Source organism: Chroicocephalus ridibundus, chromosome 1, assembly GCF_963924245.1.
Source record: "Chroicocephalus ridibundus chromosome 1, bChrRid1.1, whole genome shotgun sequence".
Classification (NCBI taxonomy): domain Eukaryota; kingdom Metazoa; phylum Chordata; class Aves; order Charadriiformes; family Laridae; genus Chroicocephalus; species Chroicocephalus ridibundus.
Genome location: NC_086284.1, coordinates 86,771,788 through 86,799,440, shown reverse-complemented (window position 1 = coordinate 86,799,440; position 27,653 = coordinate 86,771,788). Strand labels below are relative to the sequence as shown.

The 27,653-nt window shown below is 46.3% G+C and overlaps 1 protein-coding gene across 3 annotated transcripts in view; it reads right to left on the bottom strand.

Annotated features, from left to right (window-relative positions):
- NHS (NHS actin remodeling regulator) overlaps positions 1-27,653 on the bottom strand; it is a 266,771-nt gene that overhangs the window by 17,799 nt on the left and 221,319 nt on the right. For all 3 annotated transcript variants that reach the window (XM_063342424.1, XM_063342436.1, XM_063342426.1), the window contains exons 2-3: positions 10,427-10,579; positions 7,900-8,033 (exon numbers count right to left, since the gene is read on the bottom strand). In XM_063342424.1, the coding sequence (XP_063198494.1) occupies positions 7,900-8,033; positions 10,427-10,579 (287 nt within the window). The remainder of the gene's footprint in view (positions 1-7,899; positions 8,034-10,426; positions 10,580-27,653) is intronic.

The window sequence follows — 27,653 nt, the reverse complement described above, 5'->3', positions numbered from 1 at the left end:
TCTAAAGGGTGGGTTTAAGGAGGACGGAGCCAGGCTCTTTTCAATGGTTCCCAGTGACAGGACAAGGGGCAATGGGCACAAGCTAGAACATAGGAAGTTCCGTTCAAATACACAGAAAAACTTCTTTACGGTGAGGGTGACAGAGCAGTGGAACAGGCTGCCCAGGGAGGTTGTGGAGTCCCCTTCTCTGGAGATTTTCAAGACCCGCCTGGATGCAGCCCTGAGGGATGTGCTTTAGGTAATCCTGCTCTAGCAGGGGAGTTGGACTAGATGATCTCTAGAGGTCCCTTCCAGCTCTGAAGATTCTGTGATTCCGTGAGTCTCAAAAGGCCTAATTCTCTGTCTCGTCCTACTCTCTTCGTAGATAGGCTTTGCCCTGGTCCCATGTGCAGGACTAAAACCATGGGAAGCCTCCAAATGAGCTGCCAATAAGCCTTATGGAAGAGCAGAGAGGAGGGATCAAAAGAGGACTGTTCCCAGTTAATGTTTGCAGCAGGTTAGTTTCTACCCAGGTCAGTGCAAAACCAGTTGTCCCAAGCTGTGAAAAGTCCTTATCACAGGAGAGACACCTCTGTTCATGCAACAAAGGCTATGGAGATACTAAACACATGAACCAGTTCAGTCAACTCTTCAGGTACCCAAGGATGATTTCACCCTTGGTCCCCCAGCTGAGTTTCCAGTCACCTGTTCTGAGCAGGCTGACTGCAGTTAACGGGATCAGGATTTGAACGGAAATTCAACTTCCCCATGGAAGGTGTTGAAGGATCTCTGGGGAGGGTCGAGACAGGGGGAGACGAATGCTGCCGAGGTGACAAGAGTTCAGGATATGAAACTCTTTGCAATGTTCCACAAAGGCCTATGATGGTCCTAGTCAGTGCACAAGGAGAAGAGGATGGGTGGGACCTCCAACCCTGAGCCCTGAGCACAGCAACGTGCACAAGCCACTCAGGGGCAAACCTACTAGGGAAAAACAGCGGGACCTTGACTATGGCCTCAAGCAAGGCCTGGCTACCCATCTGCCTGTCCTGTTGGTACAGGGCTTTCCTGCTTCCCCTGCATGACACTCTGCCTGATGCTTCCGAGAAAATACCCGTCTAATTACACGTACCCACAGCCATCATTTGATGTGCCAAAGTCTCAGATCACTCCTTAAGCATGGCAGGACAAACTTCCTAGGTAGGTTCCTATCGTGAAGAGGTAGGACAAAAATGGAGGCGACCAGCAAAATTTCAGCTCTTGTTGTCACAGGGGTGCTCCTGAGAAAGCTGGTGCCACCTCTACCTTGCCAAGGGGTCCCAAGGTCACCTACTCCCTCTTCCCGCATGGTGCCCAGCACTGGGCAGCCGGGTCATGCTGGGATATAGCAGCAGCCTCAGCATATCGACACCTCCATGCTGGGGGAGAGAGCGAGCTGCTGCTCTTTAAATGTTCTCATTCACTCAGAAGACCAGAATATCTCTAAATGTCCTGAGTAAACACGTAATTAAGCAAGAAATTATTATGATATACCCAAGGCTGTTCTGGTCTGATGGGCAAATCTGCAGTTAGGCAGTTTTCAAAGTGAATTTCCTTTGTGTGGGTGTGCTTGGCAAGCAGCAACGGTGATAATCAATCTGTTAAATACAAAGCCAGAATACTTTAAATAGGCATTTTTCTTTAATGGGCTAAGATTGCTTTGAAACCAAACCAGTGCGTAATTGCTTGACTAGGGATTTATTCTGCAGTCACTGACAAATGCGAGCATCTTTATTTTCTGAGCTATCCCATCAACTTCAGTTGCAGAGGCGCCATTGAGCTCGTGAAACTGCTTTGCAGTAAAAATTTGGGTTGCATATGAACGTATCTGATTTCTCAGTGCTCTGTGTCTCTTCGATGGGGAAGTCTCTCTTTTCTGTGCACTATCGCAAAAAAGTCGGAGGTCCACGTCTGAACGAGTCAACAAGGCTTACCCTGCAGAGAAAGAGAAAGCGGCATTGCCGCAGGGCAATTCACCTCATCTTCCTTCAGCACCTAACTCGGGGTGAGATGAAGCACCCCTGAACACTCTCCCCACTGATTTTTGGAAGAGCCTGGTGTTACTTGCAGGTACCTAAGTCAGGACACATGATTCACCCTCTCAGTGAATGAAAATCTTCAACACCATCAGCGCAGGGACAAAGAAGCAATTTAGCAGTCGACAACCTTGCCATCCTGGCAATTTATGGATCATTTCTTATCCCAGAGCTGGGATCAGAGGAGGAAATGAATGGGCTGATAACAGGACAAAAATGGCACTTAAGTCCCTCTTCTGTTTTCCAGCCCCCGTTGCTTTGAGATACCACTGTTGTTCACGATCTTCATGATGTAAGACTAGTGCAAGAAGCACTTGTTTAATTTGCATTAAATCATGTATCTAGCTTGCCTTACCTATAGTGATAGCATTACTGGAGATACTGGGATTTCAAAGTTAGTGCACAGGGCGTATTGAACGCAGTGCAATGGTGAGGGGAGAAACATAAACCCAAGAATAAAGAACGAATTGCAGCTGACAAAAAGCATAAGGGATCGATATTATTTCTGACTTCAGGCTTCTATAGCACCAGCTGGGTGAAATTTCCTTCCCAGGATGACCTTATGAATAAAAGGGGTGATATCAACCCACGCAGAGCATCAGCATCTAGCTTCAGCGTCCGCAAGCTTCAGATATGATCCATTTCCAGCAGCGAACAGAAAATACATATGCAGGATGCTTTCACCCTACGTGAGCACAGAAATAACATGTAGTTATTAACAATACATCCTGACTTCGTGTTTGAAAGCAATCATTCACATACTGAAAAGGTTAACATGTAGAATAAGGGTGAACTAGCATTTAATCCCACATTCATGTGAGTCAAGTATTGAATCCTTTCCGTGGCCCTGGGTGAAACCTCCCTGTTCCCATTTCCTGCTGCTTCATTAACTCGCAGGAGCGAAGGAAAATGGTATTGATTTACATGTTGGAAAAATTAAAGGTCTGGTAAAAGGAGAAGAAATACTAATAAAAGGTTAGCAGCTTTCCAGTGTTTTCAGAGCACGGTTGACTACTTAATTAGAAATTATAATCTATATCTGTACAGCAGCTTTCTTACACAGTCAACTGATGCTGAGGAGAAAACAACAGGAGTACTTCTGGCTGTGCTATTTCTGCTGCAAAACACAGCCCTGCTCACCTGCCTGCTCCCAACGTTTGTATTTCCGTATGTTTCATTCTCCTCAAGTTTTTGTTTTATCTGCTTGTGGGTGTTTTCTTTTCTTTTGGAGCATCACAAATGTGATCTGTTAAAGTACTGACAATCCTTTAATGATTAATGCACTGCTCCAATGTTTTGACAAGATAAAGACAAAAATAAGACGTGTTTCCTGACAGAAGTCATACCACACATGGCATTCCAGCAGACAAAGGTACAGAATAATAATCCCACGATACAGGGTAGTAGGTATTAGGCTCATTGCACAAATAGTGCTATACAAGTTCATTCTGATGAATAATGCCACGTAGGTTTTATTTCTTACAGCTGCAGGCAGGGTTTGCACACAGAAAGCGCACAGCCCAACTCGTGCCTGGCACTAAACTCAGTTATTTTTTACTGAGGGGCTTTGTATGGCTTCAGCATAAAACTGTCTGAAAGTTACAGTCAGCTGTGTTTCCCTTTGCCGTACAAAGCACGCTAAGGCAGACCATAGGGAATATTTTTGAAATGGCAAGGAGATGGAATAAATTGCCTGATGCATTATTTTCTCTTCACATTCGCTCTAGCCGAGGTCTCAGGGAGAGGCAAAGCCTGGCTGGAAAACAACCTCCTGCTTCTTGACCCTTACATTTGTCCCTGCTTCTTGTCCCTTAGATTTCTGCTCAGAGTATAATTATGAACAGACACTGAACTTTGTGCAATTGTGTGAATTTCCAAATATTATTAGTTCCTTGCCCCACCTCCCTTGTTTTATTGTAACAGCTGCACCAGGAAGGGTTTGAGAAAGTATCGCCCCGTGACACCCTGAATTTGAGCAGTGAGATTTCAGATCCTGGCTGGACGGACGTGGGGAAATCAGAGACAGAAAAAATGCAGAGAAAATGAAAGAGAATGCTGAAATGCGGTTGGAATGACACAGCATCTTCACACTCGGTGACTGGCCTCAGCAGTGCTACAGGCAGGGTTGTCATGGGAACGTATGTAAAGAATATTTCCCTCGTTTTCCCAAGTCCATACCTTCCTCGTACTCTCCTCAGATTATTTTTGGTTGTTTTGTTTTGTTTTTTTTTTTAATTTTTTCTTCATTGGCAAAAAAGCCTAAATGAATGATACTTATAAATATGTTTGGTTGTATAGTAGTTCTGTGTAGAAAGAGAAAGCTCGAGATTTTCAGCTTTAAAAATGAATGACTGGGATGGATAGGAAAGTAAAATCATGTCTGCAAAACCAGGAGGGGCATGGAGAAAGGGAATGAGGAAGCAGTGCTCACTGTTTCTCACCTAGAAGGGGTATGATGAAATTATGAGGCATCAGGTATGAAACAAATAAAAGATATGTTTTCATGCAGATTGTTAAAGTCATTGTCACGGGATGCTGTTGAAGCCAAAGGTGTAAATTTGCTAAAAAAATGGATTAAACAAGTCTCAAAATCAACACAAACAGGTTCCTTGGTGGCTATTACTCTGTATTTGTTCTCTGTCTCAGGACCTCTGTAACCAATTTCTGTATGAAACTGGAAGGATAAATCATGGGGTACTAACTGGCATAAATCATGCCCTGTTCTTATACTCTTTCCTGAAGGATCCCCTTCTGGCCTCTGGGCTAAGTGAACCTTTCATCAGATAAATCAGGGCAGTTCCTGTAACAAGAGTAGACTATAAAGCTAACTCCAAACTTGTCTTGCCTGGGACACAAGAGATCCTATGATACACAGTCGTTTCTAGTTCTCTGCTTCTTCTCCATGAAAAAATGATCTCGTGATGGAACAGTCCAAAATGGCCCTCCAGACCCATTGACACTGGCATTAGCTGCTTTGGACTTGAATTTGTTTGGTCTTTCTTGGAATTTGTGGGACTTTGGCATCTCCCTGCCTGTAAAAATAGTCATGCTTAAAAGTGAATCTTCATCTGTTGTGGCTGATTTTCTCCAGCTTTACTATACAGTATGCGAGATCTTTGGAAACGCTCATAGCCACCCAGTAGCAATAAAACCGGCAGCCAAAATGGACAAATGTGGAATCTTTGGCTGGTCTCAGACAGAGGTGACCTGTTTTGCCGTAGCTTTCAGTAGGTAGAGTTCTCACAGGGCTCACAGTGGTAATATGAACATTTCTCAAAATCAAGCCACTTATTTCAGTGCCTTAATGCGCGTATTTAACTTTGATGGTCAGTTTGGAAAAGTCAGATCCTGTAACTTTAAAAAAATTTCCAGCTTCTCATTGATCCCTTACCTAATTTATAAGAAACAATCCCTTTACTATTTCATAAGAAACACAGAAAGGAGCTTTTATTGTTGCTTAGTATTGCTTTCACTAGCACCTTTCCAGTGCATCAGAAAGGTGGAATACAGAACAGACTGCTATGTCTTGAGTAAAAATTCTTGCAGGATTTAATATCTTTAGTTCATTGACAAATAGATGCTGCAATCACCTGGAATCAGATACCAAACATTACCGACAGCCCCTGACGCAGATACGCATTTGCAGATGTCAAAAAGCTTATGCCAAAAAGGGCAAGCGAGCCAATAACAGCACTCTCGGCTTTCTCTTGTAATGATATCATTAAAGTTGTGGAGGCTGACACAATATCAATTAGTTATTCATTGTTGTAGTGTCTTGTAAAAATCTCTGATTAACCTTTTGCCAGACAGAGCATTCAACTGCAGCTTCATCTTGCCTTGTCCTCTCTTTTTGCAGTTGCCCCAAGAACAAGGAGTTCTCTCAGAAGTGGGTCAAGGCACTTTGAAGTACTCTGGCCTTGGCATATTTGCAATTACCAAAGCAGAACATTGCCAGATGCCTTGAAATCGATAGGACGACAACCTCCAAGCAGCTCTTGTTTGCTCCTCCTCGGGGGAACACTGAACCTGGTCGGCTTCCAAAAAAAGACCCAATATGGGTGGGCACAAAGCTTAGTATTTTCCTTCTTGAAAAGAAAAAGGTGGACTTGCTGATAAAGCCAAGACATCTGCATTCAGCACGACTTAATTCTGCCAACTAATACAGGACTCAGAGGGTTGCTCACTGTTTTGTGTTCCGCAGATGGAAGTAATGTCTAAAACGCACTGGTCGTTTTCCAAACACAGCAAAGATTCAGGCCTTTTGCCTGAGTATGCAACTTCAAAAGACAGGCCTTGGTCCCCATTTGATACTAACTAAGAGAGCTTCATGTTCAGGATACAATCCAAACTACTATCTGTAACTAGTTCTGATCTATAATGGGGAGGGTGACCTCTCCTCTACCTTTCAGTGACCCTACACAGCACTAGCTTTGATGATGACTTACAAAGAAGTAAGAGGTAAGCCCGTTTCTCCTTTCTGTCTTCCAACTCTTTTCTGTGCTGTCCCTTAAAATCAGGATCTCTTCTTTCAGTTGAATCACAAGGCCTGCAAATTTAACCAGTTCAAAGCCTACAGTGATGGTGATGCTTTCCTCCAAGTTATCTGGATAAGCAGCCAAAAAAGCCAGAATAGTCAAAGTAATCGAAACCTCGTCATGCGTTTTATGCTTTCAGACGAGAAACAAAACTCTCTCTGTGGACTGGCTAGCTGAAGTTTCGGTCCCTGGACAGGTGACCTGAACAGGTTTAACACTATGACTCCTTTACCATTACAGTATTTCTGTATGGTAACATAATAGATTAAGATGAATATACCTGGATTCTTAAGCTAAGCAGGTGACAATTCAGTGGCTACACACTTATAATGTGCTCACAGGTGTAGGATCTCTGTAGATGCCAATGTCCCTGTACCTGCAGATGCAGGACAGATCTATCCCTGCACTGAGGGCTGGCATTAGGCACATGCATCACTTACGAATTGAAGCCAGGTCTGATCTGTGGAGTTTAAACTGGTTTGAAGAATGCAAAGGCTCTTGGCGCAGGGCAGAATTTAGTTACTATTGGAACTTTCATGGTTCAAACACCCAGAGCAACAGAGATACCAAAATCCTGCTGAAACTCGTGGGAATTAGGGACACAATCAGAGACAAATTTCTGTATCTGGAGCATTTCCTTTAACAATGATAAATATCATATTGTCAACACCAATTTGATTTCAAATCAGTGCAGAAGGGGCAAGTCAGCACAGACATACAGGACCAGATCTTCAGCTGAAGTTCCCGCGTGGCTGGCTGCAAGGACACGTGGGAGAAGTGCAGCATCTGAAAAAAACTGCATGGAGGTGGACACAGCAGAACAGGACCACTGCCCATACATACGTGGAAACTGTAGTTCCTTATAGCTGGAGAAGTGCTGCTGAGCCTATCTGCACCCACGTGAGCCTCCATCCAGCACTCAAAGCCCTTGAGTTCTTGGCTCCTGGCAATGCTAATGCCAGGGCTGAAATTACAGCACTTACTGAAAATACAGGAGGGTCGTGGAAGTGCTGCCTAAAGCAGGAGCGGAGAATGTGAAAGGCTGTGGAGGAGTGTGCGAACGAGTACGTATATGTGCTTGCCAGCGGTTAAAAATAAGAGGTTTCTAAATGGAGATATCCACCCTGGGGCTGGCTGATGGAAGCTGCGACCTGAGTTGTGCTGCTGATCAGTCTTTAAGGTCAGCTGTATCGTACCTGTGCAGGCTTGGGGAGGGGGGGCGGGGTAGGGGGGCACTTGTGAAGCATTGTCACACGCCGGTCCCACAATGCTAATATCGTGTTCGTGCGTGATAGCTGTAGTGAAAGACTTACTGGTAGCAAGTGCCGGTCCTTTATCGCTTGCCTCTTTTGACTGCAGATTGCAGGGAAGGGAGGAAAGGGGGGAGCCACCACAGCGATGGGGCCTTGGACTTTTTGCTCTCTGTTATCACCTCGGCTTCGATGTTCTGTTTTGGAGGAGAAAGAAGACATGGGTCTTTTAGGCTGTTAAAAACATATAAGCATCTCTACTAACAGCACAACAGAGACACGCACAGGATGTGGACTCCAGACATGAAGGTCCTCCTCTTCCCCACTGACCGGTACCTACGATCCCTATTGCAACTGAAGGGGAGAAGCACTTACTGGACATCCAAGCCCCTGGAAGAGCAATGCTCGTACAACACACCCCAGCGCGTGCACTGAAGCTGAATTCTCCCCAGATGGGATTTATACTATTTATCCCAAGTGACAAATGAGCTACCTTCTAGGCGCTTGCGACCTGAGGCCTGATTCCCAATGAGAACCTGCAGCTCCTGTTGCCTTGAAATGTTGAGATGCAGTAACGCCTGTACTCTACCCATATAAAATATACCCCTCTGAGGGGAAAGAAGGAAACACAGGCCCAGGTAGGATTTCCTTCCCTGGATGCACGGCAGCACCGTATCCTGAGCATTGGCTTGACATCATGAAGGTTGTTGCAGCGGCAGCTCTGTGTCCCGGCATGGAGGAGATCAGCCTGGAGAAATGAAGATCTCTCCATCCCAGGCCCAGAAGAGTCTTCCTTCCCCATGGGCTCACAATATTCAGTCCTCTTCCAGCATCGGTCCCAAGTCTCTGAAAACTTCCAAGTGAATGGGAGAACTCTGATGGACTTCCCATCTCTGATTTTAGGTGACGGTCAGATAACTACTGTTTGCACGGAGTCCTGCTGGAAGGGGATGATGGATTCACCATGCACATAGCTACAGTCCAGCCAACAATGTTTGCTGCTAGCATAGCTGTTTTTTTGATCTGTCTTTTGGTTTTAATTACTCCTGGTTAAATAGATAAAGAGATAATGAAATTCTGATAGAAGAAATAGGTCAGACGCAATAAACATGTTTAGAGTAAATTTCCTATTATAATTTCACTCCAATATACGCAGATATTTGCAAAATAAAATAAAGCAGCACATGCCAAGCTGCCGGCTGAACCTGCACAGCTGCCGTTAAATGCGGAGGACGGGAAGTTGCCAAAACTGAGATTTGTAACTTCAAAATGATGAGGCGTTTTCTGACAGCTGCCTTCCCACACTGCTGTCAGGATTTCTCCTGCCCACAAGATGGCAGGCAGAGATCAGCCTGGTCCTGGGACAATTGCAAAGCAGAGCCTCTGAGAACAGAAAAGCCAACTTCTGCTCTACTCCAGCACTACTCTGATTGCAATTTGGCTGTATCCCCCTTTGCAGTCCTATGAAGACACACTGCACCCACAGTGTGTTCCTGAGCTAAAATCTGCAGAGAGAGTCAAATGCAATAATTAATTGGAACGTTTTATCCAGCTAACAGATGCTCTGCAGATCCGAGTAATCGATTATTGTTATAACCTGGTAACAATAATAAATGAGCGAGGCAATGATAGCTGTTGGTGCGAAACACTTCCAACACAGGAGGCTGCTGCTGAACATTTTAAGGGTGACCTGCATGGATTTTCTCCTTCGCTATGGCACAGAAGAAGGAAAGGCTTGTTTGCCTACTTTTACTTGCTTCCTGGTAAGAATTTTCCCTTGGTTAGGTTCCCAGTGAAAATGGAGCTTCCCCCATCTTTTACCTTCCCTGTAGGACCCTCCAGATGTTTGCACCTAGTAAATTCCCTTTATGGCAGGGATCCAGGAGCCTGGTTATGACCTTGATTGCTCCCACTCCTTCCCTGTGTCTTGTGATCCGGTTTTGAGGCTACAAGTCTCTTGTTTGTTAGGTGACGTCAGGAGGTGTTCCCTGGCCTGGGGAGGGGACACCTACCCGACCCTTCCAAGCTGTCCAGGGTATCACCTGGCTTTCAGCTGTCACCCTTGAAAGTTGCAGGTCTCCTCCAGTATCATGCTTGACAGTTCCGTTTCCGTGGAGACTCTTTAATACCTCTGGGCTCCAGTTTCAGCCCTTGGGAAGTTAAATCTTATCTGTCCTGGAGCTGAGGCCTTGTTTAACACCTGTTTAGTGGAGGGGGACAAGGTGGCCTTGCTGAAACACTCAGTGCCTCCATCCTTTTGGCGTCAGTGCACGGATTTGCTCGCACAATTCAGACACAGCCACTTTGATAGAAAAACATAAAGAAAGTATGTAAAAAGGAAGAGTAAAAAGTCCTTTTTCAGCTCTACTCTAGTATTCATAAACAAGCTGAGGAGGGCGTAAGTCTTTTCTACTGCTAGAATTACGTCTTCAGCTTTATTTCTTCACCTGAGTACCTAAATCCCTGTGGAGATCAGTGCCCACAGCCCTGTGCTTGTGCCTGAGCACCCCACCACTGCCTGGAGGGGACCATGGTGAGGTGTCACGTGCGTGGAGATGGAGATGGAGCCGGAGCGTTCGTGGGCACCTACCTCTGCGCAAGGCTCGCAGGTGCTGCTTGGCGTGGTGGTGCAGCTCCTCCACACAAGGCGGTCTCGTGGAGGGGAGGAAGATGTTTCTTTGCTGATGCCAAGGTGCTCGGTAATAGACACTCAGTTTGCTCTCTGCATCCAGGTTGGAGACAGCTGTAGGATAAAACCAGAGTGGAAGGTAAGACTCCTGGCCTCTCTTACATCAACCTAGCTGAAAAGCAAAGGCTCTCGCTTGGAACAGCAGTGCCAAGAGGGAGCACTGGGGATGTTACAGCACCTCTCCTCCCACCAAATAACAGTGACAGTTATCTTCTCCGCGTTTCCATACCACGTTATACCACTTAACATTTAGATAATGCCCTTTGGCCAGATTGCAAATGGCTCTATAGAAGCAAGTAGGTGCAAGGGTACTATATCGGTGTTAAATATATGGACTAAAGGGATAATCCTTTTATAGATAACAAAATGAAAATGCAAAGAAGCTACACAACCGTCCCACAGCGACATTTTGAGCAAGAGCAGAGGGAGGAATGGGTCTCCCACTCACCCATCCTCCTGCCAATATGCTCTTTCACTACATCACGTTACACGCGACTAATTTCTGACACAGGTTGCTAGCTCTTTGCCTTCCGGTGCGTAACAGCCGAGATTAACTGCCTGCCCTGCTGAACGACTTTAACTGTCACCTATCAAAAGAGGTCCGCTTAATAGACAGGGACTTCTGAGGGACAGGAAAACTTCAATTCCTCTACAGAAAAATCCCAGAAGTCTGCCTCTGAAAGTTACATGACCCAAGTCCATTAAAGGTTTGAGAGAATATCTCAGGAGTGCCGGGAGCCAGGGGAGATGTGCCCAGCCCCAGTATATGCAACAGCTAGCTTTCTAAGGGCCCAGGCAAGAGAGGAGGGCTATGGGAGACACCAGCGCCCTGTCCCGGCCGGCCGTGTGGAGCAGGCTTGTCCCACCTGTGCTCAGCAGCCCTCGTAATGCAGCAGGGCGCATGGCACGTCCTCAGCTCTAGCATTGGCTTTGCTTGTTCTTCTAGAAGCATCGATAGAAACAGTCAGCTCCTCTTGTAATGCCAAGGAGCCGCCTCAGCTGTTTTGCTTACAGGACAACACAGACGATGCAGGCAGGCTCCCTCATGCACAGGAGGAAGGGTGGTGCAGGTGCCTCCTGGGGTTCCTTTCCTAGTGAGAAGCCAAACAGCCAGCGTGCCTCGGGTTGGTCCCCCCACTGTCCACGTGCTCCTCTCCTTGGCCTTCACCTCTCTCAAGCAGGGCAGTACCCACTAGCCCTGTTCTCCCTCCCATCTCCCCTCTCTGGCAGGAGAGCCTGGCGGAGCTGCCATGAGCAATGCAGAGGTGGCTTCAACCTCAACACGGCCCCACACAACACTGACGGCCAGAGCCCTCTTCCACGAAGAACAAATCCAGGGATTTGTAACTCTGTGTTGGCGACCCAGCCTGTGTGCCAGCCCCCTTCTCCACCCTCCATCTTGCCCACTGAGATGATGAGTATTTTGCGGCCAAGGGCCTCCCCTTACATTGCTTTTACCAGTCTAGGCAAGGGCAGCCCCCAGCCCTTGCCCAGCAGGGCCCTCTCCACTCCCACATGAGGGAGAAGGGACACGCCGCTGTTGTGGGACACCACCAAGGGGGAGGCCAAGCCAGACAAAGGGGTTGGCAGCAGGACGTCCATGGCAGTATGTTGTCTCCAGCCAAGGAACTGGCATGTTTCAGGGCTCCCATCTACTTTCCACGCTTTTGCACTCTCCCACCTGCAGGAGAAATTGCCCTTTTTTGAGGAGGGGTCAGTGCAACATGTCGGAGAGCTGCTCCCTGGTGGAAATACTTTGCTCTTTCTGGTTTTGTTGCTTTCTTTAATGCAAAACAACATTCACTCAGGCTGAAGGCATACCAGTGTTTTGTATAGGGAAAGAAACCAGGAAAATACAGCAGGTGAAGAAGAAGGAGGGAGCAGACGCAAGGGGAGAAACCCAGGAACCATGCTGCCATATGCGGGATGCTGACAGCCTTTATCAGTTTCCTTGATAAGAAAAAAACCCGGTTCACAAAAACTTTGTGGGTGTCATGGTGGAAGTGGTAGTATAATATGGTGATAGAGCTTTGCTTCTCAGTGGATTTTTGCAGGTGGGCTTTCACCCTGTTTAGAGCACGTTTGCAGTGCTGCTCCACGCAAGCGGCCACGGTGTCAGTGCGAGGAACGGCACCAGAGTGAGGAAAAAATGACTGATAGTGGGAGGGTCTGTAAGACGAATGATGGCAACCTGTAGGTGTTTGTTCATCATGAGGATTTACTAATTAAATTGTCGACATTGTAATAACATACTGTTGCCAAATCGCAAGCGGAGCTTTTGATGGCTTGTCTGTCTGGCACCACTGCAGTAGGTGAATATCTCACTAGCAGGAGCTGATTTTTATATTTCTTTTACCCCTTGAGGGTAAGGAAGCACCACGTCTATTTTACAGACAAGGTCCTGAGACACAAAGCAACTTGCCCCGATCCTGTTCTGAGCCGCACCGCCTCCTTGGGAAGCTCATATCGGGACAAAAATTTATAAGTGATAGTAATAATACCCCACCCATTCTTTATATTGCTGAGGATATGTGATATTCACGATCACAAATTGTACCCTGGAGGCTAATGAAACGGCAGGCACAAGCAGTTCCTTCCTACTCCCAGAAAAAAACTGTCTAGACAGCAGCTCTAGTAGTTGTCTGTGACAGAGCTCAGTAAGCGAGTGTAAAGTTTTACCTACTTAGGAAATGTTCAGACATTTCATTAGACTAGAATAGATTTCGCTGCAAAAATTAACTTGTAGAAAGCTCTTCTGGCTTTGGCAGCAGTGTTTTACAAATAAGAAGAGTAGGAGTTGGGTTAATACACTTTGCATGAGACTTAAAAATGAAACCAAGGTAATACAATTCTGCTACGCGCTACCTGATGTAGACACACATTGCTGTTCACAGATAAAATAGCATGACCCCTTCGCCATCCGACAACTCGCCCTTAGCTGGCAAACCTGGCAGAGCTGTGCATAGTGCTGTACCAGAAGGAAAATAAAGCACAAATACAATGTTTATCTTCAAATGAAAGGGCACTGAGAAGCTTACAGTACCCTGTGCCATGGCCCCAGCCAGCGCACATCCGTATCTTCTCACCTTTCCCTGCAGGAGCTCTGACTCACCGTGTCAGGGAATATGCCCCACTGGCACCAAGAAAGCAGAAACATTGCACAGTAGGTACTGAACTGAACAGTCCTTTAAAATACTCAAAAGCTGGAGTGGATTTTCTAGGCAGTCCAGAATAGAAACTAAAAGAGCTGGCAGAAAAGCCACGAGGGGGTGAATGTTCTCAGCCTGCGGTGGGGGAGAAGCTCAGAGGGAGGGACAAGCGCTGGGTAGGGCAGAGGACAATGCTGGCCCAAGGACAAATAAGTATAAACCCGCCATGAATGCAATTAGGCTGGATGCTTGAGGAACAGCATCCCAACCTCAGAGCAGCGAAGCTCTGGAAAAACCTCCCGGAAAGGAGAAAGAGAGGGAAGAAGCTCCCTGGTAAATGCGTGAGCCCGCACCGTTTCTGAAGGGAATTACCAGATGTGGTTGCCTGCCAAAAGAGGGACCTGCTTCCACTTCATTCCTTGCACATTGTCCTTTGCACATGTCCTTCCATGTCCTTTGTAGTCTGCCTGTGCTCCTGCAATGGCATCTCGCCTGGCCCCCGCTCTTCGGGCACGGGTGCCTGGGAGCTGGGCACCATTCCTGGGAGCTGAAGCCAGAGGATGCAACTGCAGGAGTGGACCGTGAGCTTTCACAACCACCAAACATCTGATTTCCTGCACAGGGTTGGATCTCCTGCCTCCGCTAAAAGAAAAAAGCCAATCCCAAAAAAGCCACCCGAAGAGTAATTTATCAGTCAAAGACCCCTGAAGTGAAAACTAGAAGACCTGTTCCGTCAGAGCTTCACCACAGTCTTCTGCTAAGAGCCTGGGTTAAATATTAAGACTCCCTATGCCTTGATTCTGTAAAATGGGGATAAGGTATCTCTTTGAGCCAGCCCTTCCTTTCACTCGGTGTTATACCCTGCAGGCTGTTTTTACAATGCCGAGCCTGCGCATGGCTGTAGCCCCTCAGCATCATCATAATACACAGGATAAATAAAGCAATACAGAAACTGTAAAGCCACAGTCCTTAAATTATTAACAGCTGGACACCACAGTGAATGAGAAAAAAAGCCTGTGCAGATATAGGAAATGCTGCATTTCAGGCATCAGATATAGATTGTTAACATATTTTTAGTGTGTGCTTTGATCAATTTAGAATATACAAGTGAATCATATAAACTATTGTGTTCATTTCATTCCCAAGTAAAAGTAATTGTTTTTTTGTCTTGTGGGATGACAAAACGACAAGAGACCATTTAAATGGGTTCTCCATTACATTCTGTGAATCCATTAACGTTGGCCGGTTTCCTGACAACCAAAGTCAAACAGACATACACTAATGGCTGTTCTCATGAGAAGATTTTTGAAGGTTTCCAAATAGCTGTTTTATCCAAGTTGATCATATTTATCATTTATAGACCCTTCTCATCTTCTCATCCTCTCATTCACTCTCCCTCCCTTCTTTAGCAAAGCAGAAAAAGGATCCTGCCGTAGCAGAGCTGGATGTGGATGCTTGAAGGTTGCGCGGCTTTAGCGCACTCAGGCGTGGCTGTTCTAATAATAACACCACAAAGGCCAAGCAAGAAAGATTTCTGCTCTATTTATTTGATAGATCCAGGGGCTTCCTCCCCCCTCCCCCCAACTCCGTCTGCTTCTCTAGACACTCGCCTCCCCCCTCCCCAGCTCCTTCTGTTTCTCAACTTTCTATGATTTTTTTCTGTATTATATTTGGCATTAGGTGTTGGGGGTAGGGGGAGGCGGGGGGAAGATAATGTCTTACGTTTCCTGGTTCAAAGAGAAAACACGATTTGGTGCAAGGTGTGAAAAAGTGTGCAGCCTGGAGGGGATGTGACCGGCGAGCGAGGAAGGTGCCTACAGGCAAAGGGACAGAGCCCAGAGCTGTCACGCCGTGAACTCCTGCACAAGCAAAGTCGAACCGGCGGCTGCTGAATCCATATTAAACTATCGGGATTCCAAAAGACAAACCCCACAATTAAAAAGGCTCAGACTAGCGACTAAGCCTATTCCAGAGCCCAGTTACTCTTATGAGAGGCTCTAATGACCCGAGCCCTTTGCAGGAGGCAGAGGAGCTGGGGGCTCCGCACCCACAGAAACTGCACAGCTTCCCCCCGGCTCCGTGCCACAGGGATGCAGGATGCTCTGGAAGGCTGCCATGGCCAGCAGCACCATGCCAGGCTCTGCTTGGGAAGCTCTTCTTCTCCGGCATTAGAGTGGTAACCTGTCATTTTAGCAAATGCCATTTTTTCTAGCCATTTCAGGTAAAAATGGTGACTTTTCTTGTGTGATTCAATGTCATAAGAAAGCTGTATGTTCACTCAGCTTTGTATAAATAGGTCTATGCCAGCAGCAGCAGCAGAGTTCAACCTGACCAAACTCTTCCACACCTACTGCCCGGGTCAGCAGTGAGTTCCCGTCTGCTCAGTTGATGTGCAAAACGTCGCAAGAAAGTGAATGCTGAGGAAGACCAGATTATCTCAAAGACTAGGCTGTCTGGCAACACATCCAACATCATCGTGCATTTTAGTGCATAAATGTTTCATTGAGGCAAGTGCTGAGTCTGATGTGAATTTTATTTATAGCCCTGAATGCCTCGAATGTATGCTTTCCCCAAGTACTCGTGTCTCCACTGTGACACCCAGGGGGTTTAAGCCTACAAGGCTGGTAAAAATCTACGGTTGCTTCTCCGCTGTACATGTCCCACATTTTGTGCAATGCATCAGCAAGCTCAGTACTTTCAAAGCAGCTCCCCTGCAGCTGCTGCTTCACAGTGATGGCACATTGGGTGCCTGGGCTCACCCAGAGGGACACAGGAGCTTGGAGCTCCTCAGAAGAGGGACAATCGCTCTGCTTTCTATAGCTGTGCTTGCTCCCAGCCGTGCATGCACCCAGACATTTCCCCCAGTCTTGACCTGTGGCAAACCCCACCAGCTGGAACCGCAAATAGCTATTTGGATCAGCTACCTTCCCATCTCATCTTTATTAAGGATTGGAAAATGCCCACGCAAAGGGAGTGTGTTGGCGGGGCTGCTGCTCCTTGAAAAGGATCTTGCTACTGGCTCTTCGGCATTTGTCACCCCGCTGAACAATGGAAACCTCACCATAACTTCAGTGACTGTGCCTACAAGCACGGGCATGCACACAACTTCCTTCACACCTCTAGATAAAAATTTTCAAGTGACTGGAGCCAGAAACTCAGACAAACCCTGACGCCCTTGGGAAACCGGTTCACCCTGGCAGGGGGAAGGATGCCATGCTCTTTCCCCACCAAAGGGAAGCGATAATTCCTGTCCATGTCAGTGCCAGAGCAACACCCGACAGTGATAACTTTATCTTCTGAAGCCCTTTTGCCAGGACGGGGCTGGGGTAGACGACACACACATCAGATAATGGGAACAGGACAGGCGCTCCGGGACCTTGGCACCGCGGGGGCTGCTGAGGATCCTGCTTGTGCTTACCTGTCCTCCTCTTCTCCCGCAGGCTGGTGTGTGGTCCAGCTCCCGCAGGAGATGTGAGAGCTGAGGCAGGTCCTACCTAGGCCTTGACAGAGCTTTCTAAGCACGCTGCTCACATAAGGCAAGAGATGCTCAACTCTCAGTGAGCTAGAAAACTGCATGCCAAAATCCCTGCCGCCTTTTCCTTGCCACTCCTGTGCATATTTGGGATTTGTTCAGCATCTGGATGGGATTCCCTCATCCTTGGTCACATCTCTTGTTCCTGCTTTCCTGGTGCACTCTGACATTTGTGAGGGGACGGTTCAGTGTGGACATTTCCCTTTCAGTCCTCGCAGTGCCCACTGTCACAGGGCCGTGGATGACTGACACCCCATTTCAGGTGGTCTGCTCCTTGGTTACTTCTCTCTGGGAAGTAACCAGAAAATGTGGTTTGTAATGGCTCTGGCACATCATTATATCTTATTATTGCTATTATCAGGGCAGAACCCCAAATTTCTGAGGATTCTTGTGCCTTGTGCAACTGGAGTCCAAGAAAGATGGATGTGAGGAAGAAACTCCAGGAGCACAGGCCCTGAGACATGGTCTGGACCTGAAGCCTGGATCACCACATCTGCCCTGCCACTGGCACTCGCGTGTGCAAATCAAAGCCAGGGCGACTGTGTCTACACAGGCTGCGGCTGCCCGCTGGACAAACAGGAGGGGAGATACAACAAAACAAGTTAAGCCTTGAGCTACGTGCGGGCAACAACATGAGCACAATTATTACTCTGGTCTGCGCTCATGGAGGGACAATTTAGCACATTTTTCAAACTCAAGCAAAAAGGCAGAAACCTCACCGGCAGCAGAAACTGTTGAGAAAGACCATGATCTTTTATGCTCTTTGTATTGTTTTATTTCTTGCCAATACAGTGAAACTTCTCACTTTTCAACCACGGTTTCTTAGCGCATCCCTGTGACATTTTTCTGCCTCCCATTATGCCACACATGGAAATAACAGCTATTCAGGAGAAAAATGGGTAAGTGGACAAAACCCCATCCATATTTGGCATTCAGTTATCTGGAAAGATTAAAATACTGGAAAGCATATGATTTGGATGTCATTTCCACGTGCAGATCCTTGAATTTTGCATTTACCTGCTATTCAGTTAACTGGCACAACAACAGACATAATTCAAGAGGGCTGGGAAGTGTGTGGTTCTTATACACGTAAGAAGATTAGGCTGTTAAGCAATATGCACTTATGTGAAGAGTACCACATGCTAATCCTGTTCTTGGCTTTGCTGCTTTCAGTCACTGCTGGCGGTGTTTGAACATATTTTTAACTGCTTTTCCTAACTCCGTCAAGTAAGTTACGGCGGCCAGAATGGGACTTGGTATTTCAAAGTATTTCAAAGCTGTCACTGCAGGATAGACAATACCCTCTTAGAAATACACAGTATTTCATATGTTCAAGCCTTCATTCCTGGGAATTTTCTCTAGCTAGTGATTTCTCCCTCTCCTTTTATTCCTGTTCTCCAGTCTATGTTTTACACGGCTGGGAGAGAAATAGCTTCATGCTCTCAGTTACGAAATAGCAGCAAATGCAGTCACAGAGAGCAGGTTTCTGTTGGAGGGTTTCATTAACGGGGTTGCCCTTCTCACCCATGAGAGGTGAATGGCATTTTTATTTTAGGTGCACATGTCTATGTGTTATACATATCCACGAATATGTGCAATTGTGTGTAGGCGTCCGCCCCATCACACCCAGCTCTGCGGCAAAGAATTCCCCCCCCCCCGCCCCCCGGTGCACATCTCTTCTAATGCATGGTGACAGAAAGCACTGGAGGAAGTGCAACATACTTATCTATTAATAAACATCTGAAATGTTCAATAATGTATGTGTAGCCATGGTGTTTCTACGGTCCTTGTTCAGTCAGAGACAGCAGGAAGCCCATCAGGGAAAGCAGGTTAGGAAGCAAAAAAGAACACCAATAAGGTCGGGCTTTATTCCCAGGGCAGCTGAAGCCATATGACTAGACAAAATTTTTCTCAGTTGCATATGCATAAAATTAAACATTTAATCCAATTCTACGTCTTCAGAGACCACAACCCAGCTGGGAAGTGACTCATGCCCCAGCTAAGTGAGTGGAAGTGATACAAAAGGCAGCATTGGTGTTGCCTGCAGGGCAATGGTAAAGAAGGCAGATGGCACGTGAGTCCTGTCTGGGAAGCTTAAGGTTGCCCTTAGGTCCACTGTTCTGCAGGATGAGTCCATATTCATTTCAGTCTGCTACCACGCTCCACAAGAAACAAAAAGCTAATTAGCCAGTAAAACAGTGAAGGCATAAACACTGCTAAAGAAAAGCCCCAAACCCCAAACCCAACTAGTTTAAGGTTGCTGGACCTAATGGTAAGGATGGATTGTTACAGCAGGGACGATACGACATCGCACACGTGCGTACACATACACGTGTTTGCGTACACACACCCCAGAGCGTGTAACTGAAATCAGTGTCTCGAGAGAGCCCTTGCAATTCTACATGCTTAATTAGTTGAAAGCACTTCTTTCAATGTGATGCACTGTCGGTGCTTGTCAACACAGGTTTCTTCCCATGTTGACCCTTCGCATTACTCCCACTCTCGATATGCAGCAAGATAAAAAGTCTCTTATCTCCGGCAGTGTAGTGTGTGGTCTCTATAAAACACTTTGTAAGCGCGCTTTCAGGCATCCTTTGCAATTCTCCCTCACTGCTCTGCTATTTTTCTCCTGTTCTGACTCAGCCCAAATCACTACTAAGCTTGCCCGAGTTGCTCCAACGGGTCACCATAATGATCTCTCTTTTATCACGCAGAAGCGTGCGGTTCATGGTGATGTTGGTCTCAAATCAGTCACCCTGATTTCACATGCTAGCACTCAAGAACAAAGCTTTACAAAATTTGTTTACTATTCTACCTTCCTTGGTTAATGCTTACCTTCAGGATCTTGTGAAAAAAACCCACCCTCGCATTCCTCAGCCTATAGACATTTTTGTGATAAGTCAAACAGTGTTTTGGCAGTGGTTTTAATGTATCTTGGCTATTCTCCTACTCAGAACATTCAATTTCCCCACATATTTCTATCTGAACATTTACACCTAAAGTGGTCATTTCCCAGTAACAGCCTGTGCTGAGGATCCTCTTCTCAAGAAGGGCAGAGGCTCACACATTGGAGCACCTATTTCCACATCAGCATCCACGATACAAACATCCTCTCCACGTTTGTGAACATGCGGCCCATCTGTAAAACACCTGGAGCCTTGAGAAAGCACTCTGGAAGATGACACGGGACACAGAATATGCTGTGTTTGGCACGTTGGGAGATAAGATTCAGATGACTTATTCCAAGTACAGCAAATATATTTCCGTTTTTCCTGAAATCTTCATAAACTACAACCTTCCATCAAAGCTCTAAGAATTAGTCTTCATCAATCTCCGTGCCTTCTCCATTTGGCTCTCCGAAGTGGCATTTAGCATCAATTACGCCCCAGTGCTGTGATACACGTGTCTGTCTCTCGGACTGCAGATTGAGGGCACCAGCTTATTTTACACAGGGCATCAGAAAGCCATCAGTAGGTGACAGTGTTTTGTTTACTACTGACCTATCCTTCATTCAAGATGATAACCTGTAGGAAAAAAAGCGCCCTATCTCCCCCCCTGCTTAATCTTGTTAGTCCCTGATGTGGCTCCCCATGGGTCATCATGGAGTCACTGTGTTGGGAGGGCAATGCACATGCTATAGTAGAAAAACACTACGAAATGAAAAGAGCAAACCCAAACCAAAGGCACAGGTTACATTTTATAGAATCATAGAATCATAGAATCGTCATGGTTGGAAGGGACCTTTGAGATCATCGAGTCCAACCATACACACAGCCTGCCCCAAAAAAACCCAAAAAAAACCAAACCAAAAAACCAACCAAAAACTCACGCCACAACAAGCAACCTACAATCTCTGCCACTAGAGCATGCCCTGAAGTGCCAAATCTACACGTTTCTTAAACACCTTTAGGGATGGTGACTCAACCACCTCCCTGGGCAGGCTGTTCCAGTGCCTGACCACTCTTTCAGGAAAGTCATTCTCCCTAATGTCTAATCTAAACCTCCCCTGCCACAGCTTCAGACCATTTCCTCTGGTCCTGTCATTATTCACCTGGGAGAAGAGGCCAACACCCACCTCTCTCCAACCTCCTTTCAGGTAGCTGTAGAGGGCAATGAGGTCTCCCCTCAGCCTCCTCTTCTCCAAGCTAAACATGCCCAGCTCCCTCAGCCTCTCCTCATATGACCTGGTCTCCAGACCCCTCACCAGCCTGGTAGCTCTCCTCTGGACACGCTCCAGCACTTCAATGTCCCTCTTGTCCAGAGGGACCCAGAACTGAACACAGGACTCGAGGTGAGGCCTCACCAGTGCCGAGTACAGAGGCACGATCACTTCCCTACTCCTACTGGCCACGCTGTTCCTGATACAAGCCAGAATGCTGTTGGCCTTCTTGGCCACCTGGGCACACTGCTGGCTCATGTTCAGCTGGCCGTCCACCAGCACCCCCAGGTCCTTTTCTGCCGGGCAGCTTTCCAGACACTCTTCCCCAAGCCTGTAGCGTTGCTTGGGGTTGTTGTGACCGAAATGCAGGACCCGGCACTTGGCCTTATTAAACCTCATACAGGTGGCCTTGGCCCATCGATCCAGCCTGTCCAGGTCCCTCTGTAGAGCCTTCCTACCCTCAAGCTGATCAACTCTCCCACCTAGTTTGGTGTCATCTGCAAACTTACTGAGGGTGCACTCAATCCCCTCATCCAGATCATTGATAAAGATACTAAACAAAACTGGCCCCAGTTTTGTATCTTTTCTATATATATAAATATATATATTATTATTATTATATATATTATTATATTTTATATAAATATTTTTATAGTATTTAGTATAAAAGTATCTAGCATAAAAGTATTGGGGATGTTTTTTCTGTGAATGACTTTCCTCACCAGCATGAGTTTGACCCTCTTACCTTCAGCAAACTGTATGAATATGGGTCGGAAGCTGCTCCCCAACAAAAAACAAGACTGAAGAGTTTATGCACAAAATGAACAAGCAGGGCCTCTCTTCCCTTCGACTGGCACCACACGTAGGCTGAGAAATCAAACCCCCAAAAGTCAGGAACAAGCCATGTGTTAAGAGTAGCGATGGTGGCTCATATTTCACACTTCTTCCTCCCCACTAGTCTTTTTCAGCATGCTTGGCTAGACGCCCTGAACGCCGCTTAACTGCAAGTTGAGGTAAGTAGCAACAGTTTCTTCCAATTATATTTAGTAAATACTATGCTACTATCGCTACGCGTGTTCCTTCAAATTACTCACAGGCAGCCAGGGGAAGACAGAAAGTCAATCATCTCAGGGGGACCAAAGACAACACTTTTTTCTTTGCCTGGGGAAATATTCTTGCTGCTCCTGCAGCTCCATCAGTCCTTTTTGGCAGAGGGACTGACAGACATGGCTTTGTCTCAGGTCTCTAATTGCTCTTGAGGTCATGCCTGCCCTGTGAAGCTTCCTCACCATAGCGGCAAGGCAGCTTGTTTCTTGGGTCAGGCCACAAAAATCATGTGTGCGACTCCATGGGGTTATTCCCGTGCCACCCTGAGGGTGGCCCAGGGCTGGCTGGGCACAGGGGTGCTGTTAAAGATACAACCAGTTCACTGTGTAGCTCCTCTGGGCCCTTTCAGTAACGTTCTTCCCCAAAATCAGTGAACACGCAAGTCCTCCATCACCAGCCCTCTCAGATGTTCCTTTTGGCCTCGGCCTCCCAGGTGGTTTACTTGAAGCCCAGTTTCAGATAACTGGCTGTGAACTGGGCTTGCGGAACCCCCAGCCCACGAAGGGGCTCTGGGCTGGGAGGATGGTCCTATTTCAACACTGTCTAGCAATATCCTTCCCCAGTCCCACTTCTGACAAGACACTCGTGGAAAACATTAGAGCAAACAGGGCTGTAAGTGTTCAGAGAGCCACGCTGAGAAGCCAGCTCGGAAGAACTAACACTGCTAGCCGACTTGCTGAGTTTCACTTGTTGAAACAATACTGAACATGGTCCTTTTTGTTTTGTAAGAGGAAGGAGAGTGCCTGAAAATATAGATTTCTGCCCCCTCCCCCTCTATACTTTCTCAAATGAATGGATTTTAATGAAGAAACCTGCTTAGGGATGGATTCTTGATAACCTTGCAAGTTCCCTCCACCCTGCCCAGCGCTGCCCTGATGGGGGCTGCTGCACCACCACGGACATGTACCAGCATCACTTCCCACTGGGGCTCCAGCTCCCACCCATGTACTGCAGCCTCCGCCCTCCAGGTTTTTGGTCTCAAAATTAGCCCTTAATCTATAAAGCACAGACGTGTCACGATATATGGCACAGACTGTATTACTTACAATACTTGCTATGCACATGTATACAAAGCCACTGAGATATACTGGATTACTTTTTAGAAGGAACCCATCCAGATAGCGTTCGGAAACTGTCTGTCTTTGTCAGCGATATTGTATACCTAGACTGCAGGATGAATAACTTATGTCAAGATAAGTTATTTTCCCACTTTTATTATTATTTGAATAACATGTTCTCAGCTTGCTCACCTTAGGCACTAATATTTTTTCTGCAGAGTTGCACCGGGTTTTTTTTTTTCCTACTGTATTTCAGGTCCTTGCTTACCTAAAATGGTCCACAAGCCTCAAATGGTAAAGGCTAGCTTGCAAATTTAACCGAGAGGTGAGCACTGTTAGCTGTATGCCGCCGTACGTCCCTGCAGAGGATGCAAACCTGTTGCCATGTCAGCCCGGGAGCCCCTACAGCTCATGCTAACCCACTGACTCCCACTTCAAATTGAGACGTCACGGTTAAAGGCAACTAGCACATAAAATGCAGCATGAAAACATTTCAGCTAAAATAAACTTTAAAACATTTTCTTCTCGCAAAGCATCATAAGGTGTTAATAAAGATTGTAATGTAGACTATCCTTTATTGTTACGGCTAGTATAGCTTTATGAGCCAAAACCATATCCTATTGTTTGTACTCGCATTTATATTATTAAGCCACATATTTATGCAGAAAACCTAATGGAGTTCTGATGGAATTTCTGAAAAGCCACAACTGCCGAAGAGCTACAGGGTTTGTCAGCTGCTGCAGGGGTGTGGGCCACTCTCTGGCCAGAGTTTTCATCCAGAACGTAATAGCAAACAGCAAGTTCTTGCACATTCGTAACTCATCTGTCTTCGTGTGCGCGCCGGCCCGAGTACAAGGTGGTTTTCAGCACGTTGGCTTTAGCACAGCAAATACACAGAGCGGCAAACAACTGCTCGGTTAATGTACCTATAAAACGATTACCTTTTAACTGTGGGCAGACATTTTATTAGGACCATGTACCGAGTACTGCGCATGAGGAAGAAAAACAGAAGGCGCGGTGAAATGGATGTGTTTCGCCGCATCCAGTCAAAACCAGAGCAGAAATGTCAGGTGTCAACACCTACTGGTAACTATCAGAAATACCCCTGCAGCGTGACACTGGCTGCAGCACTGGGCAGGAAGACTTCAAGCTCTCGATTGTAAGCAGTGCTGAAAACAAAATAAAAATAAAGCGCAGGAAATAAGCTGCAGGAAAACAAATCCCCAGGAAAAGACATTAAACCAGGAAATACTTTCAGGAAAGGAAAAAGGAAGGGAAAGAAGGAGAGGGGAGGAAAGGGCATCGTCATTAAAATTATCATGCAGAAAGTGAAGTAAAAAATGGGGCTGTCGAGTAGCAAACAGTGTTTGACCTTAATATATCACATATTGAGTGGAATGTTCAATCAAGGGAGAGGGCATTCCTGGGATGCTTGGATTTGTTCACGGGGAGCAAAGTTGACAATATTTCCAAGCATAAAGAAGCAGACAACGGAAAGCAATCACAGAAGTAACTTTCCCCAGGAGAGATTTAGTCTCCGTGGAGTATTTCTGTAGCTAACAGATAGGCTCCTCGCTGATTTTCTGTGGGAATGAGCCTCAGAGAGTTCCAAATAGTCCTCTGGCAGAGCCTGTGCCCCTCCGTTCATTGTGGAAGGACCTTGAGAAGATGGGCTGTGCTGAGCCGGCGTGCCCCAGCACCACCACGCACCAAGGTGGGAGATGATGCCTTTACAAGGGAGCAGGATCGCTGGCTTGGAAACAAACGTGTATCTGCGAAGCTATGGATGGGCTCCTGCATTTAGTTGTTGAATATATTTAATGGCAAAATAAAAAGACAAATTTTGATGACAGCCAAGCAAGTTAGCAAGGCATAAGGTGACTTTTAACTCAAAAGGTAAAGGACTGCCTGAGAAACTGAACTAATCCGTTCATTTTATGAAGAGGGGGGTAAATACACTCAGAAATGTGACACAGTAAGCTGGACCAGGTGTCAAATTTTGCTGCCCTTCCTCTCTCCTTTCTCAGTCGTGGCTCTGCTTGACTTCTCTGTCCCCTTCGGCTATGCCGGGACGTCAGGTCTGTCCCTAATTACTGCCCTCCCACTTCACCGTCTTTTCCTCTCTGCCTCTCTTCTTTCTGTGTGGATTTTCCAAGCGGCGTTAAAAAAGGAAGTGCTGGAGGAGGTGCCAGACTGCTCTAGAGGCTGAGATGCTCTACATGCTGAACAGGGAAAGGCAGACGACACCCACGGATATAGCCCATTCCCGATCTGGCAGGATGCTGTCTGGGGGGAGGTCGCCATCAGTCTTCACATCTTGTCAACTCCCGTGGCATCTGCCAGCACAGGGGGAGGGGGAGCCACCCCAGCCAACTTTTTTTTTTTTTTTTTTATAATATGGATATTGTTCTTGATGACATTTTATATACAAATACAGATTAGTTCACAGCCATCTGCTTATTTTCTATGTAGTGTCTCAAGTATCGTAAGGGTGTTACAGAGAATATGAAAACAAGCTCTTATCCCTGCCGCTGAACTTAAAAGAAAAAAAAAAAGAGAAAAAAAAAACCTAGAAAAGAAGAAGAAAATACAGGAGTTGGTATGCAGCGAAAAGCAGAGAACTGAGACAACATTTTCCAATGGCAGTAGCCTGGGCTGCCATTGTTTGGAGATGCAATTTGGCCTGGCAGGCTGGCACATCCCCGCTCTGGCCCGGGGCAAGTCACCTCCTGCCCTTCAAAGCCATCTCTCGCCCTCCCAGGGACCTCCCAGCCTTTTCTATCTTCTTTCTGCTTTTGTGGCTTAAGGGCAGAAACCATCCTCTACACTAAGCGTTTACACACACAATAATAGGCCCCGCATTTCATGTGCTAGGCCAATAATCTCGTATTGGTGAATTTGTTTAGTGTTATATTCTTTCAGATGAAAGCAGGCTTGCTAATTCCCTGCTAGGGCATGCTCCAAACCTTTGCGGATGAGCTGTGATTTGCATTGCCCGGGCTGCAGTTTTGGACCGACAGGCCCCAGTAGCACAACCAACCTCCGCCATTTACAAGCAGCTTCAAATAACCAGACTGGATAACGAACGGGTGCTTCGTTATTCAGAATTAACCTGCCATGGTCAGTAAAGAAAAAAAGAGCCAGCCTGGCACCCTGGTTGATTCCCACCGGGGCCCAGACCCATGTGGCACAGGGAGACACACAAATTCACTGACCGTCTGCCAGATTCTTTATCACGCGAGGTTTTTTAACTACTGCATTTCAATCACAGCTAATTCTGATAAATCCAGGTTGTTTCCCTGACTTGCCGGTTTGATCATTTCATCTTCATGTTTGTTCATATTAGTAAGTATTGATTTCCTGTGGGATGCAGTACATCTTCGCATGGTGAGCGAGGGTGAGGTCACTGCTTGGCAATGCTTCTGTTATGCAGAGTTATTTCTGAAGTTCAGGTATCGGCATACTTAACACACTTTGATTTTATCAAAAAAATGGGATTCTATGCAAACAGCACAGAAGAAAAAATATCTAAAAAGTGCAACGCCTACTTACCTATGAAAATGGCAGTTAGGCAAAGATTAATTTTCATGCTTTTCATTTGGGTTAGCCTTTTTCCCTTCTATTAGCATCCTGATTCCTTTTGCCTTTGTAATATTTACACAATAGTAACGTTTTACTAATACTGCAATGCTTCTTCACTTTACAAGGGCCAGAGCAGCCTCCCCACTGTTAGTACAACTCTCCTTATTTTCTGAAAACTTTTACACGTACTTCTGGGATGGAAAAGATACAGAAAAATTTCAGCCTGTCAGAAGAAAATATTAAACTTTGAAGACTTTGACCCAGAAAACAATTTATTTTGCAGATAGTTCTACAGGACAGAGGAATAATTTTCAAGCCTTTAAGAAATTCCAGTTCTATCACTCCTGAAGTTACAGCCACATTGATGATAACTTAAGACTAAGGGAAATATTTGCTGAAGGGATGGCTAGAAGATACTCATTTTCCTTCCTCTTACAATGCCCTTCTATCTGTGGACACTCAGTGAGTGTAGGATGATGTTGCTCCAGCAGCACTGCAGCTAGAACAAAGCAAGGATAACCAAAGTGCCACACATCACTCA